At 39.0% G+C, this 16865-nt stretch overlaps 1 protein-coding gene across 1 annotated transcript in view; it reads right to left on the reverse strand.

The window, feature by feature from the left end:
• The window catches only part of LOC126241430 (scoloptoxin SSD14-like), a 127320-nt gene that overhangs the window by 47004 nt on the left and 63451 nt on the right, over positions 1–16865 (reverse strand). The window contains exons 5-7 of the mRNA XM_049948005.1: positions 4465–4665; positions 1484–1715; positions 1207–1397 (exon numbers count right to left, since the gene is read on the reverse strand). Of these exons, the coding sequence (XP_049803962.1) occupies positions 1207–1397; positions 1484–1715; positions 4465–4665 (624 nt within the window). The remainder of the gene's footprint in view (positions 1–1206; positions 1398–1483; positions 1716–4464; positions 4666–16865) is intronic.

The raw sequence follows: 16865 nt of genomic DNA on the forward strand, positions 1-16865 counted from the left end.
CAATATTAATTTACAAAAATCATTACAAATTTGTTTCATTACTCTCCATCATCATTTAGAAATTCCACGAGTGAATGATAACATTTTAGCACTACGATGAAACACAACCTTATCTTCAGTAAAACTAGTTTCATACCATGAAAGTTTTCCATTTTTAATTTGTTATTAATTTTCATAGCCACATATTGAGGAGTCTGTGAGCAGAGTTTTAGACTATGAGACAGCAATGTAAAATTATCTTTGTTTCTTGTGTCATAAATATGTTGGAAATGGTTTTGTACAAATAATTCTGGATTAGTACGGATAAAGGCAAACAATTCATAAATGTAAATACATGGAAGTGTTAAAATTTTTTGATCCCATTTTTAGATCGGAATAACTTTCTAAGCTTAATATTACACATATTTCTAATATCAGGTTTTTGAAATAATAATATTCTATTTACAACATATACCTCCCCCCAAAGATTATTCCAGTCTTACAATCGTTCTAAATAACTGTAGTAAACAACTTTCCTAGTGTCAGTATCACCTGCGTAGGACAATACTGTCATTGCAAATGCAAGATTGTTTGCCAAGTAACTTATACACTCCTATTTCTATTCTGTAGAAGAATTTCTACTACTGTAATGCGTAAAAGAGGGTGGGTAGGAATTACTAACTTAAATCTGTATATCTCTTTTCTTTTTGTAAATTAAAAAAAAAAAAAAAAAAAAAAAAAAAACCTTAGAAATGTTCAGAATGTAATGATACATACAAATTAATTTGCAATGAGAAACGTTTATAATCACAGTTCACTTTTTATCACTTCCACGTTATCGCGATGATGCAACCTTTTTATGGCCAATCTAGAGGAAACCTTCCCAGCCTCCCAAAACCCCAAACCCCCTGATCTGGTTTAGGTTCATTGATGATATCTTTATGATCTGGACTCAGGGCCAAGACCCCTAGAAAAAAATTGGATTATCCTATAATTATGCTGCTTAATTATTTTTTAAATAGAAAGTTAGTATAGTATACAATTTGTATAATACACTAATAAAACCTCATTCAAGAATAGTATAGCTTAATGGTGATACTTTAACATATTCCACTAGAGTTTAATTCTTCTGCATTCATTTTAGTTTTGATAATGGAAATGCGACAATTAAAACTAATTTTTCCTATTTTAAGGAATTTTAAACTTTTTGAAAACCATATTACATACAATAAATTTATGGTACTTGTGACAGAGACAGCATCCCCATTAGGTGCAATCACTGAAATATGTGCTGTCCCATGATCGTCAGGCTGACTTAGCACAGCTCCATAATGTTCTGGGTCATTGTATGTTTCAGAATCACTTATTTGAGCACGTATGCTTTCAGCATAACTTCTTGATGTTAAGTTTTTGACAATCTGTGAACACAGAAAAAGAGGGTTTGCAATAAAAATGTGTTCAGGATTGCCTCAATGCAATACCAAAAATTTAGCCAAGCACCAACCTCTAAAACACCTTCATTAAAATAAGGATCACCTAATTCTGTCCTTCTGCCATACCCATATTTGAAAGCTTCTGTGATACGCTGATATGTTGTGATTTCATCAGAAACAGGTATATAACCATCCAAGATATTCAGTATAAATGCAAGCACAGGTCCTGATCCAGGTAGAGGCATTGTATACAATGTAACATTGCCACCCAACTTAGCAGAAACAGGAGGCTCCCAATGAATCCTAAGTATAAAAGAAGAAAGTGTTACTAAAGTAACTAAAAGATACTACTTAACTTACATTTTTTACTCCAAAGATTAAAAATCTGGAAAAACATCAGTAAACAACCAATAGCAAGGGAGTGATTTCAGGTGAAGAAAGAAATTTGATAACCAAATGATTGAAGAAGCAGTGGGACAATGTGATACTGAAAAACCCTTGGTATACAATTGAATAAAATGGTCCATAAAATGTAAATAAATAATAAAAAGTTGATCTTGTGTTTTGTAATGTTATGACAGTTTATTGAAATTTTAAAGGTGAACATATTTGTTTCTGTAGATTATGCTGCAAAGAAGGATCAGTTGGAAGCAGCATGGGCCAACAAAATACTTTGATTAAGTCCTGACTGTCAAACAGATTCAATCAATCTATCAGTCAATCAATCAAACAATCTCTTTATTCATCTGTTAACAATATACATTGTATGGATGTAGTCAATTACAATATAGTTTCTTATCTTTAATTTGTTTCAAAAACTTGGATATTAAATACAGATATTTTATATCAGTATATATAAATAATATTACTTTTCCATATTCAGATATTCTTCAATGCTATAAAAACTATGTGTTAGTAAAAATTGTTTAAGATCTTCCTTGAATTTATGAAATTCTTTAATTTTCTTTATTGTAGATGGCAATGCACTAAAAAGTATTTTGGGCTGGTAGTTTATACTTTTTTGGTTTCTCTGTGAAAATCATCCCTGTTCCTTGTTTCATGGTTATGAAACTGATTATTTAATGTTGAAAATTCCTTGTGAGTTTTCAGAAAGCATACACATTCATAGATGTATAAGCTAGGAAGAGTCATTATTTTAAATTCTTTAAATATTTCCCTGCATGACATTCTGCAGGGAACCCCTTTCATTATTCTAATAGCCCTTTTTTGAAGTTTGAAAGCTTGTTTTGCCATACCTGTATTTCCCCAGAAGATCACACCACATCTAAGCAAACTGTTCATGTAAGCATACTAGGCACACAGCAATGATTCAGTGTTGCAACATTCCCGAAGCAATCTTAGCACATAGCAGCATTTACTTAATTTTTTGCTCAAAATTCCTAGATGCTTTTCCCATCTCAAGTGCTCATCCACCCATATACCGAGGAATTTTGTGTATGGAGCTTGTGCAATAACATAGTTCCCTAACTCAGCTTTTATTCTTCTTCTAGCTTTACTTTTAATATTACTTACATTGGTTGAATCTTAGCTCTCAAAAAATGGAGGTTTCCTATTTTGTGATGAAAGAGAGGGATGAAAGAACAGTGTAGACATGATCTACATTGATTCCCCCATCCCTTGTCCTCTTATTTGAATTTTATTATTTTTGGTTATTCATTTGTTTTTTAGAAATGAGTAGGCTACATTTTCTGCCAGGGCAGTTATTAGATGTATTTATTCACAACTGGAATTTCAGCCTATTATGCTCTTATCAAAAGACAATTCACTATGAAGTGCATCAGTCCATGATCATTCCTTGTAAGAGGACACTTTCCTTGTGACAACCATGTTTATATATTCCTCGTGCATAATAATACAGGAATTTTTAGCTTTAAAGACATGGCATGTACATCTTCCTATACAAATGGAATAGGTAAATATGGTTCATATGAGGTGAGCCTCCTCTTAAAAGGAATTATTATGCAATCACATACTTCATAGTGAGCTCTCTTTCTCTTGACAATGGCATAACATACTGAAAATGCAATTGTGGATAAATACACTTAAAAAGTTAAGGAGCAATGCAAATTTGACAAGAGAAAAAATTGAAAGAATGAAGACAAGAATCAGAATGACATATAATTAATAATGGAAGTAATGCTAGATGAAATGAAAAAGCAACTGAAGTACAAAAAGAAACAGACACCCATGATTGATGTATTTCAATAGAAATCTTTAAACCTGAAGACAAGTACCAGAAAGCAAACTTTCAAAATGATATGCAGAATTCTCACAGAGGAAGACATTGCCTAAAAATAAGAATGTTGCTGTAATTGTTCTGCTTGACAAGAAATGAAACAGGTAGGATGTCAAAACTATAGGTTTATCAGTCCTCTTCAGTAATGTTCAAGATACTTACTAAAATGATAGCCTACCACATAGAAGAAAACATTGTATTTTACCCAAGCAAAGTAACAAGCTGTTTTTAGAAGTGTACATAGTACAATGGAATGTCTGTAAGTTGCAAATGAAATTATGGAGTTGAGAAATGAATATGAATTATCACTTTTTCTAAAATAACTTAATAATGAGAAAGCATTTGACTCAGTTTCTACCTGATACATGCTGCCAACCTTTAAAAAGCAAGAATTTTAGTGTGAAAATCTACTTGATTTTTTTTGTCCCCTCTTGTGATTGTCACAAGATACAACATGAAACATACTCAGAGCATAATTTCATTCCAGCAACCTATTTTACAAGAGGCTCCCCAAGGAATAATGAAAATTGCATTAATTAATTAGTTAAAAGGACACGTTTTTGGAGTCTATTTATTTATGTGTAGCATCCAACTTAAAGTAAGAAATGAGAAAAAGTACTAGTATTAAAATAAGAAGCAATGTTAGGTTACTCTTAATACAGCTATTTTTACAATCACATGTATAATAATTATATTCATGAAGATCCAGGGAATCTAAAGAGATTTAACCTTCATTTACGAAAGTTATGTAATATTTTTGCTCTAACTTTAGTTGAATTGCACCCATGAACATACTCATAATTCCTTAGGTCATCCATTGTCATGATTCCTCCAAGATCTGTGACATCTTTAATAAATTTCTCACCAAGAGAGCCATTATAGAAAATATCTATACCATTTTCAGCAATCTGTGTTAATGTTTCACCCAAAGTAGGTCGTTTCAGTATGTCACCCAGCTGCCACACATTTCCAGTTTCAGGATTGATCAAAAGCTCACTGCAAAATAATTTTCATAGTTTCATTACAGAAGAATATATTATGTATATTGTCTGTTAATTCCTGCTTCAAAGCATTAAGCACAATTTATCCATTTATAAGCATATTAAATCATTATAACAAAATGCAAGATGAGAAATATCTTATTTTATATTGCAAATAACTACATGTCAACATATAAATAATAAAGTAATTACTTTTTAGATTACAAAAGTGAAAGCTTTTAAAATGACAACAAGTAACAAATTCACCAATATTTTTCCTGGCATGAAAATGAGTCATCACACAAACAAATGTTCAAACTCTGTGTTTTTATAGTTTAATAAATTCCCATTTTGTCCACCAAGCCCAGTGGTACAAAAATTAATAGCATCACAGGAAATATTGTAAGTGAAATATAACATTAAGAATACCAGAGGTTAGCAAGATATTCTTTCCAGAATGAGATTTTCACTCTGCAGCAGAGTGTGCGCTGATATGAAACTTCCTGGCAGATTAAAACTGTGTGTCCGACCGAGACTCGAACTCGGGACCTTTGCCTTTCGCGGGCAAGTGCTCTACCATCTGAGCTACCGAAGCACGACTCACGCGCAGTCCTCACAGCTTTACTTCTGCCAGTATCTCGTCTCCTACCTTCCAAACTTTACAGAAGCTCTCCTGCAAACCTTGCAGAACTGGCAGAAGTAAAGCTGTGAGGACCGGGCATGAGTCGTGCTTCGGTAGCTCAGATGGTACAGCACTTGCCCGCAAAAGGCAAAGGTCCCGAGTTCGAGTCTCGGTCAGACACACAGTTTTAATCTGCCAGGAAGCTTCAAGATATTCTTTATTTTAATTTGCAATTTTGGTCCATAGCAGTTCACAGGTGGCCACGAAATACTTCTTCCTCAGCTGCTTGACTACTGATGAGAAAATTAGTTCACATTCAAATCAGGTTAGGTTAATAAAGCGAGAATTCAACAACAAATAACTTCCTTTGAAGTTCACAGCACGTTATGGTGTGCCTCAGTGAAATGTGTATTTGATCTCCATATTCATAAAATCATCAAACAAGTAAAAACAACGAATACTGTAACAGAAAATCATGTATGAAAAACAATGTTGTGAGTCAGTACAAATACCAGACAAGTGAAGAGTTGAGCAGCTCAGCTTTTGTACTATAATCTCGTATCATTTATTCATCAGTGCAATCCTATTTTAAGGAGAACCATCAGGAACATGGAAGAAGTCAAGTTGTATGTTAACAAAGAGAACCATCTGCCACAAACTGCAATAGTAATTATGTATTATTAATCCACTAGATATTATTTGTGCACACTGATGCTGAACTTGTGTAGTAGAATTAACATAAAAACTTTCTGAGCAGTGCGTTATGGATGTGGGAGATGTTACTACCTCACCACAACATTTCCTGACATCCTGGCTGAAACAGGAACTTCACATGCCTGGTCAAGTTTCTGGGACTCCATGTCCCCTGTTCCCCAGTGTTACCACTACCAAACAAACAGTTTAGCACAATCAACCCCCAAGTAACGCTGTGTTATCAGACATTCTGCATGCCAAATTTCTGAAACTGCATAAATTTGTGAAGGACCAGCCACACAACTAGCTTCCACTCATGGACTCCCTTTTACATGCTACTGATGTCCACTCCAGGGAATCAAAATTTGTGTGCCTCATAAGCCATTTACATGACCATTCGGACTTAATCAGTGACACTGTGGTGCATCCGCCCCCCCCCCCCCCTCCCCACCCCCCCGCCCCCTTCTGCGCAATACACAAATGTGAAACAAATTATCTGTGAACGTATGTCGCTACCTTCTGATGGGGTCTTTCACCACATTATTCACAAGGAACATTTAAGCAACCTCATTCCGTCCACACTATGGCATCATCTATGTACCTTTGCAACATGTAACTTTCTGTCAGACGCAACACTGTGGTCCATCTCATTAATGAAACTCCCGGAAACATTACAACTGCAACTCCTGACTCTCACATCAAGCTCGCTTGACAAGAAACTGTTAGTGGCGGACCGCGCTTTCAAGATAATTCACCAGTGTGAGCTTTCATTTCAAGTGACGTCAGGGCAGTACTGCCCCCTCCACCACCCAGTATCAGACGCGCTTGTCCATGCAGCCAGCACGAGTGCTTCCAGCTGGCAGCCTAAATCATGCACCTCGTGGGCTGCAGCCTACCCCCCCCCCCGCCCCCCCCCCCCCCCCCCCCCCGGCAGTCTCAAGTAACACACAGTGCAGCATAGCAGCAACCTCTGGTACTATTACGGCCACTCAGTCGCACCCACTTTATCCCTTATGCTGGTTTCACGCCAAGTTCGGCGATGCTGCTCACACCTGTCACTCATCATGTGCTGTGAAAAACATGCAACACGAGATGTATTAGGTGGCTTATCTTATGCAAAAAAATACACAGCACCACAGTCATGAGCAGTCAGCACATATCGCCCCACCTGTCAGTGGATACCTGTATGTGCACGATGGTACCAATTATCGAAAGTTTTTGATTGACAGTGGGGATGATACATGCGTCATCCCCCCATCACTTGCACCTCCAAATCTGTGACCTTTGCCAACATTACTATGGGCTGCAAATGATTCAAACATCAATGTGCCCAGTACAGCTCCACTCACATCGAAGTTGTCTGCCTCTCTGCAGTTTTAATGGACATTCCACGTAGCAAAAGTCAGGTACCCAGGTCTAGGAATTGATTTCCTACGCCACCACTCATTTTCTAACGATATATCAGACAATACTCTGCATCGTCTACCTACTGATATGACTATTCCTCTCATGTCTGCATCTCATGTGCAACCCCTGCCCCCTTGTGACCGTTCTCATAGCTCTTTGACAGCCAAGTGTGTTTTGCTTACAGCTAAATTCACAAGTGCAGCTTGTGACATCATAATTCAATGCCAACAGATTAATGACCTCCAAACTAATCAAGTCACATTACAACTCATTGAGGATACTGCTCATACCCTCGACCTCACCACACGTGAAATCTCCAGGCTTCACAGCACCAGCTGTTCAGCCTCAGCACCTGCTGCTGACACCGATCACCGTGTGATGGATTATGTTAAGATCAGTGTGTGTTCCTTCCTCATCTAGTGAACAGTGTGATCACCATCCCCAGCCATAAAGTGTTTTGGCTGTCACCAACGGTGTGTGTCACAAACAGCACACTACTGAAGGCCCTTAGACATAAAGCTCAAAGACTGAACCCTCATAAAGTCAAGATCACTAAGCCTATCATTCAGGAACATTCAGTGATTGTTCGCCCCTCATCCAGTGGTTGGTTGTCACCAATTCGACTTTCTCCAAAAAAAGGCGGCTCATTCAGGCTCTGTGGGGATTACCATAGACTAAACGATAGAACCATTTTGGACAATTACCCAGTTCCCCATATACAGAACTTTACACAACAACTGAGTGGTTTTAAGACATTCAGCATGGCAAGAAAGCATATCATCAAATCCCGATGCATCCTGATGACATATATAAAACTGCTATCATGATGCCCTTTGGCATTTTCAAGTATCACTACAGGCCATAAGGTTTACAGAATGTAGTGCAGACATGGCTACGCTTCTTGGGCTCCCTCTTTCTTTCGTTCCCATTTTCCTATGCATACCTCAACAATACCCTAATTTTTTCATCATCAGCAGAACAACATGAACATCATCTCAAGCCAGTGTTTTGTATCCTATCTGATAACGGTGTGGTAATCAAAGAGGACAAAACGCAACTTTGATGCACTTTGGTCACTTTTCTCAGCCACGAAGTGTCGGCTGCAGGTATTAGACCCAACTAGGACAGAATTGCACTGGTTAGTCAGCTACCTCCACATACCATGACTTGCGTCATTTTTTGGGGATGATTAACTACTTCCACTGCCACATCGCTAAGGCTGCATCACTACAAACACTATTGACAGATGCTCTGTCAGGCCCACATACAACAGGAACACACAAAGTGCCGTGGACTGAGGATATGGAGAGCACATTTGTGGATTTGAAACAGGCCCTCACACAAGCTATCACCTTAGCTCATCCAGTCATGGACGACAAAATCTCTGTCACCACAGATGCCAGTGATTCTTCCATCGGGGCCATCCTGCAACAGCAACAAAGTACAACCCCTATATTTTCTTCTCAAATAAGTTATCGCCCTTCCAGAAGAAATGGTTGGCATTCAGCAGGAAGCTACTTGCTGTGTATGAGGCTATATGTTATTTCTGTGAAGACATTGAGGATAGAGACGTTACGGTCCTCACTGACCACCGCCCCCTTGTAGACGCTTTACACAACCCATCTGCGGACCCCCTCCCCACCAGTCTGCCACATGGACCTTATTGCCCAATACACAAACGACTTTCGCTACATCATACAGGTAGCAGACAATGTTGTAGCCAATTATCTCTCCTGCATCCCTGCCACAGATAGTGTCATTGACTTTGACGCACTCGCCCAAGCTCAGCATCGTGTCACAGAAATCATGAAATTACTCACAGACAATTCCATGGCTAAGATCAAGCCTCGCACACTCCATGGGTCAAGCGTCCCACTCCAGTGTGATGTCTCGACTGGATCACATGCCCACTCGTCTCATCATCTGTGAGACGACAGATTTTCAATGCTACACACAACCTCATCCTCCCAGGCATCAAGGCTATGACCAGGCTTATCACCAAACCCTTTGTGTGGCCCAGAATTAAAGTTCAGTGCTGTGAGTGGACACAAGCATGTGTTGCATGCCAATGCTTCAACCCCCGACTGGCAGGTTTGATTTACCCCCAGGTCACCTCAGACATGTACACCTCGATTTGGCTGATGCACTCCCCCCTCACAAAACTATAGATACATCCTGTCAATTATTGATAGGGTGACCCATTGGGTGGAGGCTGCCCTTATGGTGAACATTTCTGCAGACTCTGTTGCTCATGCTTTCATAGCCACATGGATTTCTCACTTCAGCTGTCCATCCTATTTTACAACAGATCAAGGCCAGCTTTTTTCCAAATTAGGCAAACTCTGTGGGGTGACACAATTCTGGGCTACTGCCTACCACCCCCAAAGTAATGACCTCGTGGAGCAGCGGCATCACACCTTAAAAGCTGCTCTCATGTGCCATAACTCCTCATGGTCTGATGCATTACCCTGGGTTCTCCTGGGTATTCGCGCGTCCTTCAAGGGGGACATCAAGGCCTCCCTGGCCAAAATATTGGCCATTGGTTCTTACAGCCCAGTTCATTGAGGACTCGCCTTCTCTTGCAGACACTGAACTCCCTCCCCTAGTAGAGCAGGCATGCTCCCATATCTCTTGACAGCATGTGCTGCCTCCCAGTTCCCACTCCACTCTGACCATGTTTATCCACAAGGAACTAAACAAGTGTGATTATGTGACGTTATGCAAGACTCAGTGGATGCAGCTTTACAATGCCCATATTATGGCCCTCATAAAGTGTTAGACCGTGCAACGAACACATTTGACATCCTCCTACGAGACCAATCTGTCACTGTTTCAGTTCACTGACTGAAGCTAGCATGGACCATTGTGGATGACGCTGTGGACGAGCCTGCTCCTGTCGAGCTGCCTACATCACCGCACAAGGTCTCTGCTGACACCAACAACTTGCTGCCCGACAGCTGCTCGGCACTGGCTTCAACTCCAGCCTGCTCGAGTCTAACCCCTGATGGCAAGGGTTCCCCTTCCTCACCACTCACCCACTTTTTCCCTTCCCCTACCCCTCCTAGCTCTTTTACCCTCCAAGCAGATGTGTCCCATTTCACCCCACATGACATCTCTCTACAGTTATGTGACAATTTCATTTTCATCCTTCATGCTCCTCCCTGCTTACCCAATGACCCTTCCACCTCTTCCATTTCTATCATCAAACACCTCTAACTCTCCCCATGTGCGGAGATCAATGGGATCTCTTCTTTCATTGATGGTATGATGCTACAGACTCCCTAACTGTACCATCACGCTCACTCCTCCCCCCCCCCTCCAACTATTTCTGATGGTCCACCCTGCTCCCACATGGGCCACTCTTATTATACCCACCCGTGTGGCATAAGGACTATGTCAGTCCTCCCCTCCCCCTCCTCCTCCCTCACACCATCAGCAGCAACTTGTATGGGCCCTGCCTACAGACCCAGATGTACCTACTGCTCCTGGGTCTTCACCTGTGTGCAGTGTCCAATGCCTTCCCTCCAGCATAATGCCACATGCCACAAGTTCTCTGCTGTGCCGGAGGCGGGGGGAAGGGGGGGGGAGGAGGGGGGGGGAGCTCTGTGGCGCAATGCAATTGGTCGAGTGACCTATCTTTGGACTGCCTTCTTTGGGGTTTGCTGCCGATAGTGCACCTTCAGTTCATTGTGAAGATCTGAACTGGAGTGACTGTGTATTCAGAATGAGATTTTTTTTTTCACTCTGCAGCAGAGTGTGCGCTGATATGAAACTTCCTGGCAGATTAAAACTGTGTGCCCGACCGAGACTCGAACTCGGGACCTTTGCCTTTCGCGGGCAAGTGCTCTACCAACTGAGCTACCGAAGCACGACTCACGCCCGGTACTCAAAGCTTTACTTCTGCCAGTACCTCGTCTCCTACCTTCCAAACTTTACAGAAGCTCTCCTGCAAACCTTGCAATTGATATATACTGGTATCAAGTTGATAATTAAAGTACTTATCTCTACATGTGGAATCTTGGTGTATTCATTTAAACCATCATACCTACTTCCACAGAAAGCCAGTCATTGAAACTGAACTAAGTGCTAATAAATTTGAAGAGAATGAAAAGCATGTTCTACTATTTGTGTAAATTTTTTAATAGCAGTTTACCACGTTTAGTAATTACTGGAGGAAGATTAAAGAAGAGACAGAGGCATTCAAAACAGGTCACTAAGTTACAAACTAAAGGATTAGCAGTTTTCTTCTTCTTCTTCCTTTTTTTTTCTTTTTTTTAAGTGGAATCACTCCTTTTTATTTATTTATTTCATTTCATGTTCCATAGATCCTGGTAGCGAGTGAATCGTAAGGATATGGAATGTGTCAGATTCTACATAGTTCAAATATAACTTGTGTAAATACAACAAAAAGATAGAATGTAAATTAAAATCAACAGCACAATCAATTAACAGAAAATTGTGTTTCGCATGTTAAGGATGAGTAATATATTTATGATATGGAATGTGTCAAATTGTACACAGTTGAAATATATCTTACATAAATAAAAGATACAATGTAAATAAAATATCATCTAAACAACAGCACATTAAGTTAACAGAACATTTTTGTTTCACATGTTTAGGATGGGTAATACATACAGATGTCAAAATAAACTAAATATTCCAAAGGAAATATAGGAATTGTCATGTGCCTATGATAGTACTCAAAATAAAATTAATTATACTAAGTCTACAACACTTACAAATTTAGTGATTATATACATTTTCTTTCACATATTCATGAAGTGTATAAAAATATTTCTCTATCAGGTACTCCTTGAGAGTCTGTTTGAATGCTGGCAGTCTTTTGTAAAGGCATTTGATGTGTGGTGGGAGAGCATTAAAAAGCTTAATGCTGGAGTAATAAGCTCCTTTTTGAACCAAAGTGAAGCTTTTCAGTTCAATGTGCAGACTGTTATTGGTTCTTGTGTTACAGTCATGAAATTGGCTGTTATCTTTGTAGATAGAAGGGTTTTTACAGACAAAGGTCAACAAGGAAAGGATATATTGTGAGGAGGTGTAAGGATCCCCATCTTTCGAAACAAGTGCCTGCAAGAGTTCCTGTGATGGACACCACTCATTATTCTAATGGCTTTTTTTTTTCTGCAGCGAAAATTTTCTTTGCAAGAGGTTGGTTCTCCCAGAATATAATAGCATATGACACTAATGAATGAAAATAGCTGAAGTACAAAGCCTTAATGGTGTCTACTTCAGCCCCTGAAGCAATAACCCATAGTGCAAATACTGCTGAGATAAGTGTTTTATAAAAATGAAGACTGTGTGCTCACCAGTTACATTTGCTGTCTATATAAGCACCCAGGAATTTTTTAACCTCAGATTTTTATATTTCTTGATCTCTGCATTTAATGTTAATTTCTTCCAGATTTCTTTGTGGAATACGGAATTTCATATAAAGAGATTTATCTGTATTGAGTGAAAGACCATTTGAAGAAAACCAGTTTACAATATCATTGAAACTTTATTCGTGGTTTGTTCAAGATTGTTGTCTGTAAAATCGTCAAATAGAACTGTAGTGTCATCTGCAAAAAGAGTAAATTTACTGTTTGTATCAGAACAAAGTGAGAGATCATTAATGAAGATGAGAAATAGCAGCACACCACAACTTACTGAGCGCCACTGAGATGAGGCAGGTTCTCTGGATGAGCCATTACAGTCTGCCTTCAGTCCTTTAGGTATGATTGGAGCCATGAACCAACAGTACCACCCAAACCATAATATTCTGCCTTTTTCAAAAGGATTGGATTACACAATCAAAGGCTTTTGAGAGGTCACAAAAAATACCTACTGGAGAAAATTTTTTTTTCCTTATGATGAAGCAAGCTGGGATCTCTTTACTTCCTCTCTTGTTTCGCCATCTGCCTCCTTAAATTCATTTTTTTTTTTTTTCATTTTTGGCCAATTACCATTAACATATATGAGTATGATCTGCATTTTCATAAAAGAGAGAGGTTGGCCCTCACTCTTAAAGAATATACCACCAGGTCTAATTTTGTGCTTAGTTTTGTGTATGTCATTAATTTCCGAATTCATTTTGATCATTCCTAGTTAATATCTTTTGGTATAGGGTAAAATCAGTAATTGTTTCGTAACATAAATTCTATTGTTGACTTACAAACAAATATAAATCCACTATTAATTATAAACATTTGGAAGAAGAACTAATAGGATTCTTAAAGTATTTATTTGGCTCCATTTGAAAACATATTAGCAAAGCCAGTCCTTAATTAGTACCAAAATAATTACCAGGTTTGTCCAAACTATTGTTTGTATAACTATATCTGTTAATTTCATTATTTAAACAAACAAACCAGCCTAACCTTTGTGGTAAAAGAAACTGTTAGAAAGAAGGCATTTTTCAATGTAGTCAATTAATTGAATGAGTTATCTTTTAATAGTAATTTCTGTAACTTAAACATCGAACAATGTATAGTTTCAGTGCCTATTATTGTGAGGATGTATAAAAGAAGGATTTTTGGTCCCAAGACAGTCAATCCATGGCTGATTTTCAGACGAGAAACCTTAACTGTGAAATAAGTGTAACACAAATAGGCCATGAGTTGAATAATAACAGTGTCAATTCAATAGTGTCACACGTACCATTTTATTTTCCAAGAACTCTGTGGTGAGATTTTTACTACTCATAGATGTTCAATTGTAGACTATTGTGGCAGTATAGCAGCAGTTTGCCTGCAAACTATTAATGAGGCTTATCAAAAGTTAAATAGGGAACTGGCCATTTTTTTTTTCATCGGTAGGTTTTTTTTTTTTTTTTTTTTTCATCGGTCTACTGACTGGTTGGCCCGCCACGAATTCCTTTCCTGTGCTAACCTCTTAATCTCAGAGTAGCACTTGCAACCTACGTCCTCAATTAATTGCTTGACGTATTCCAATCTCTGTCTTCCTCTACAGTTTTTGCCCTCTACAGCTCCCTCTAGTACCATGAAAGTCATTCCCTCATGTCTTAGCAGATGTCCTATCATCCTGTCCCTTCTCCTTATCATTGTTTTCCACATATTCCTTTCCTCTCCGATTCTGCATAGAACCTCCTCATTCGTTACCTTATCAGTCCACCTAATTTTCGACATTCGTCTATAGCACCACATCTCAAATGCTTCGATTCTCTTCCGTTCCGGTTTTCCCACAGTCCATGTTTCACTACCATACAATGCTGTACTCCAGGCGTACATCCTCAGAAATTTCTTCCTGAAATTAAGGCTGGTATTTGATATTAGTAGACTTCTCTTGGCCAGAAATGCCTTTTTTGCCATAGCGAGTCTGCTTTTGATGTCCTCCTTGCTCCGTCCGTCATTGGTTATTTTACTGCCTAGGTAGTAGAATTCCTTAACTTCATTGACTTCGTGACCATCAATCCTGATGTTAAGTTTCTCGCTCTTCTCATTTCTACTACTTCTCATTACCTTCGTCTTTCTCCGATTTAGTCTCAAACCATACTGTGTACTCATTAGACTGTTCATTCTGTTCAGAAGATCATTTAATTCTTCTTCACTTTCATTCAGGATAGCAATGTCATCAGCGAATCGTATCATTGATATCCTTTCACCTTGTATTTTAATTCCACTCCTGAACCTTTCTTTTATTTCCATCATTGCTTCCTCGATGTACATATAACTGTGTAATATTGCAGGGTTGTGAACAGTGAAAGTAAAGAACTGTGAAAAGCAACAGTGTAACTGTTGGCTACATCATTTACAGTGGTCAGTGTTGAACTTCCACCCCCCCCACCCCCCACACCCCACCCCCACCCCCGCCCACACATTTTTCAGCCAGTATAACAATGCAGTACATCAATACGAAGGATTATCAACGAAGAAATAAAGCGGGCAAATGTCAGATCCTGCTAATTTTAGTATGATATACATAGCTTCAAGAAGCACAATTTTTTATTGCAGTTTAACAATAGGTAATTATTAAAGCAGTTGCTGACAAATCTTTACTTTATTAATGTGAGCCTTGACGTCATCATACATGGTGGCATCTACAGTGTATGATCACTCAGTCTGACCATTATATAGGAATCAGATCATGTACGCTATTTTATAATTGAAGACCACATGGAAAGAAGGGGTTAAGTCCATTTTATAGATTTTTCAGGAGAGCAATTTTAGAGTTTAAAACATTACCATTTCATTGGTTATTGAAATATGCTTTTGTAGTTTATACGGTACATTCAACGACCTTTTCTTTAGGATTCCTTAAAAATGAAAAAAAATTATTAAAAATTAGGTCCTGTATATCTTTCTATCAGAATACTTATTTTTCAATTTCTTTGTATAATGCACTAATTAGATTGTAAAAGTCAGAATGTAATGTAATACTGGAATGATACTTCACTATAAAACTTCCCTGCAACTACCTTGACAAAGATCTATTCATCTTCAGTCAAAATCTCTCGGTGTACATGCCGCGTCAATTCAGGATAAAACTCCAAGCTTTCGACCACTACCTCCATGGTCGTCGTCAGGGCTAAAACTGACTGTCGTGAACTAGCGAGGTTCCCACTTTTATATGCAAAGGACGGCTTCTGATTGGCTGGAATACGTCAGCGATATGGCGTGTAGTGAAGTGGTGCCCTCTACTTCCATAGATGTAGTTGCTATCCCGCGTTGCTTGCAGTGCCATCCCTTGAATCAGGAGGTAAAGTGCGAGAAGTTTTTCTCTGCGATTTTTCTTTATCCAGTGCACTCTTCCAAGTGTTGCTAAGTGCATAGCCATTGTCTCTATTAAAGTTATTATCGCTGAGTCTAATTTCGACTGCTTCCCGGATCACAGAGTCCCAGTAATTCGATGCATGGGCTATTACTCTGGTTTCTTCAAATAAAATCTTATGCTTGTTAAGCAGGCTATGTTCAGCCACTGCTGATTTTTCCAAATACTTGTATTTCAGGTGGCGTTGGTGCTCGATGCAGTGGTCGGCAACGGTTCTTACAGACTGGCCCACGTAATTCTTGCCGCATTCGCAAGGAATAGTATAAATTCCCGGCACTCTTAAGCCGAGACTATCTTTGACTGGTCTCAAAATTTCCTTAATTTTCCTAGGTGGTCGGAAAACTGGTTTTATTCCTTGCCTCTTCAGGACTCTGGCTATCTTGCTCGTTGTAGCACCGCAAAAAGGAAGCCGCGCTATGTGTTGGTCCTCTTCTTGTATGTGGCCGGCATCATGTCTTACTTTCTTGGACAATACTGATTTAATTTCACCGGCAGAATAACCATTCCTCTTGAAAACAGTCGTCAAATGGTTAATCTCGGGACCGAGGTGGTCCTTGTCGGAAATAGTCCTGGCTCTGTGTACTAAAGTATTCAGCATAGCTCTCTTCTGAGACGGATGATGGAAGCTATGGCTATGCAGATATAAGTCTGTATGGGTTGGCTTCCTGTACACAGAATGGCCCAGTCGTCCATCCGGCTTTCGCTCT

Source organism: Schistocerca nitens, chromosome 1, assembly GCF_023898315.1.
Source record: "Schistocerca nitens isolate TAMUIC-IGC-003100 chromosome 1, iqSchNite1.1, whole genome shotgun sequence".
Taxonomy (NCBI): Eukaryota; Metazoa; Arthropoda; class Insecta; order Orthoptera; family Acrididae; genus Schistocerca; species Schistocerca nitens.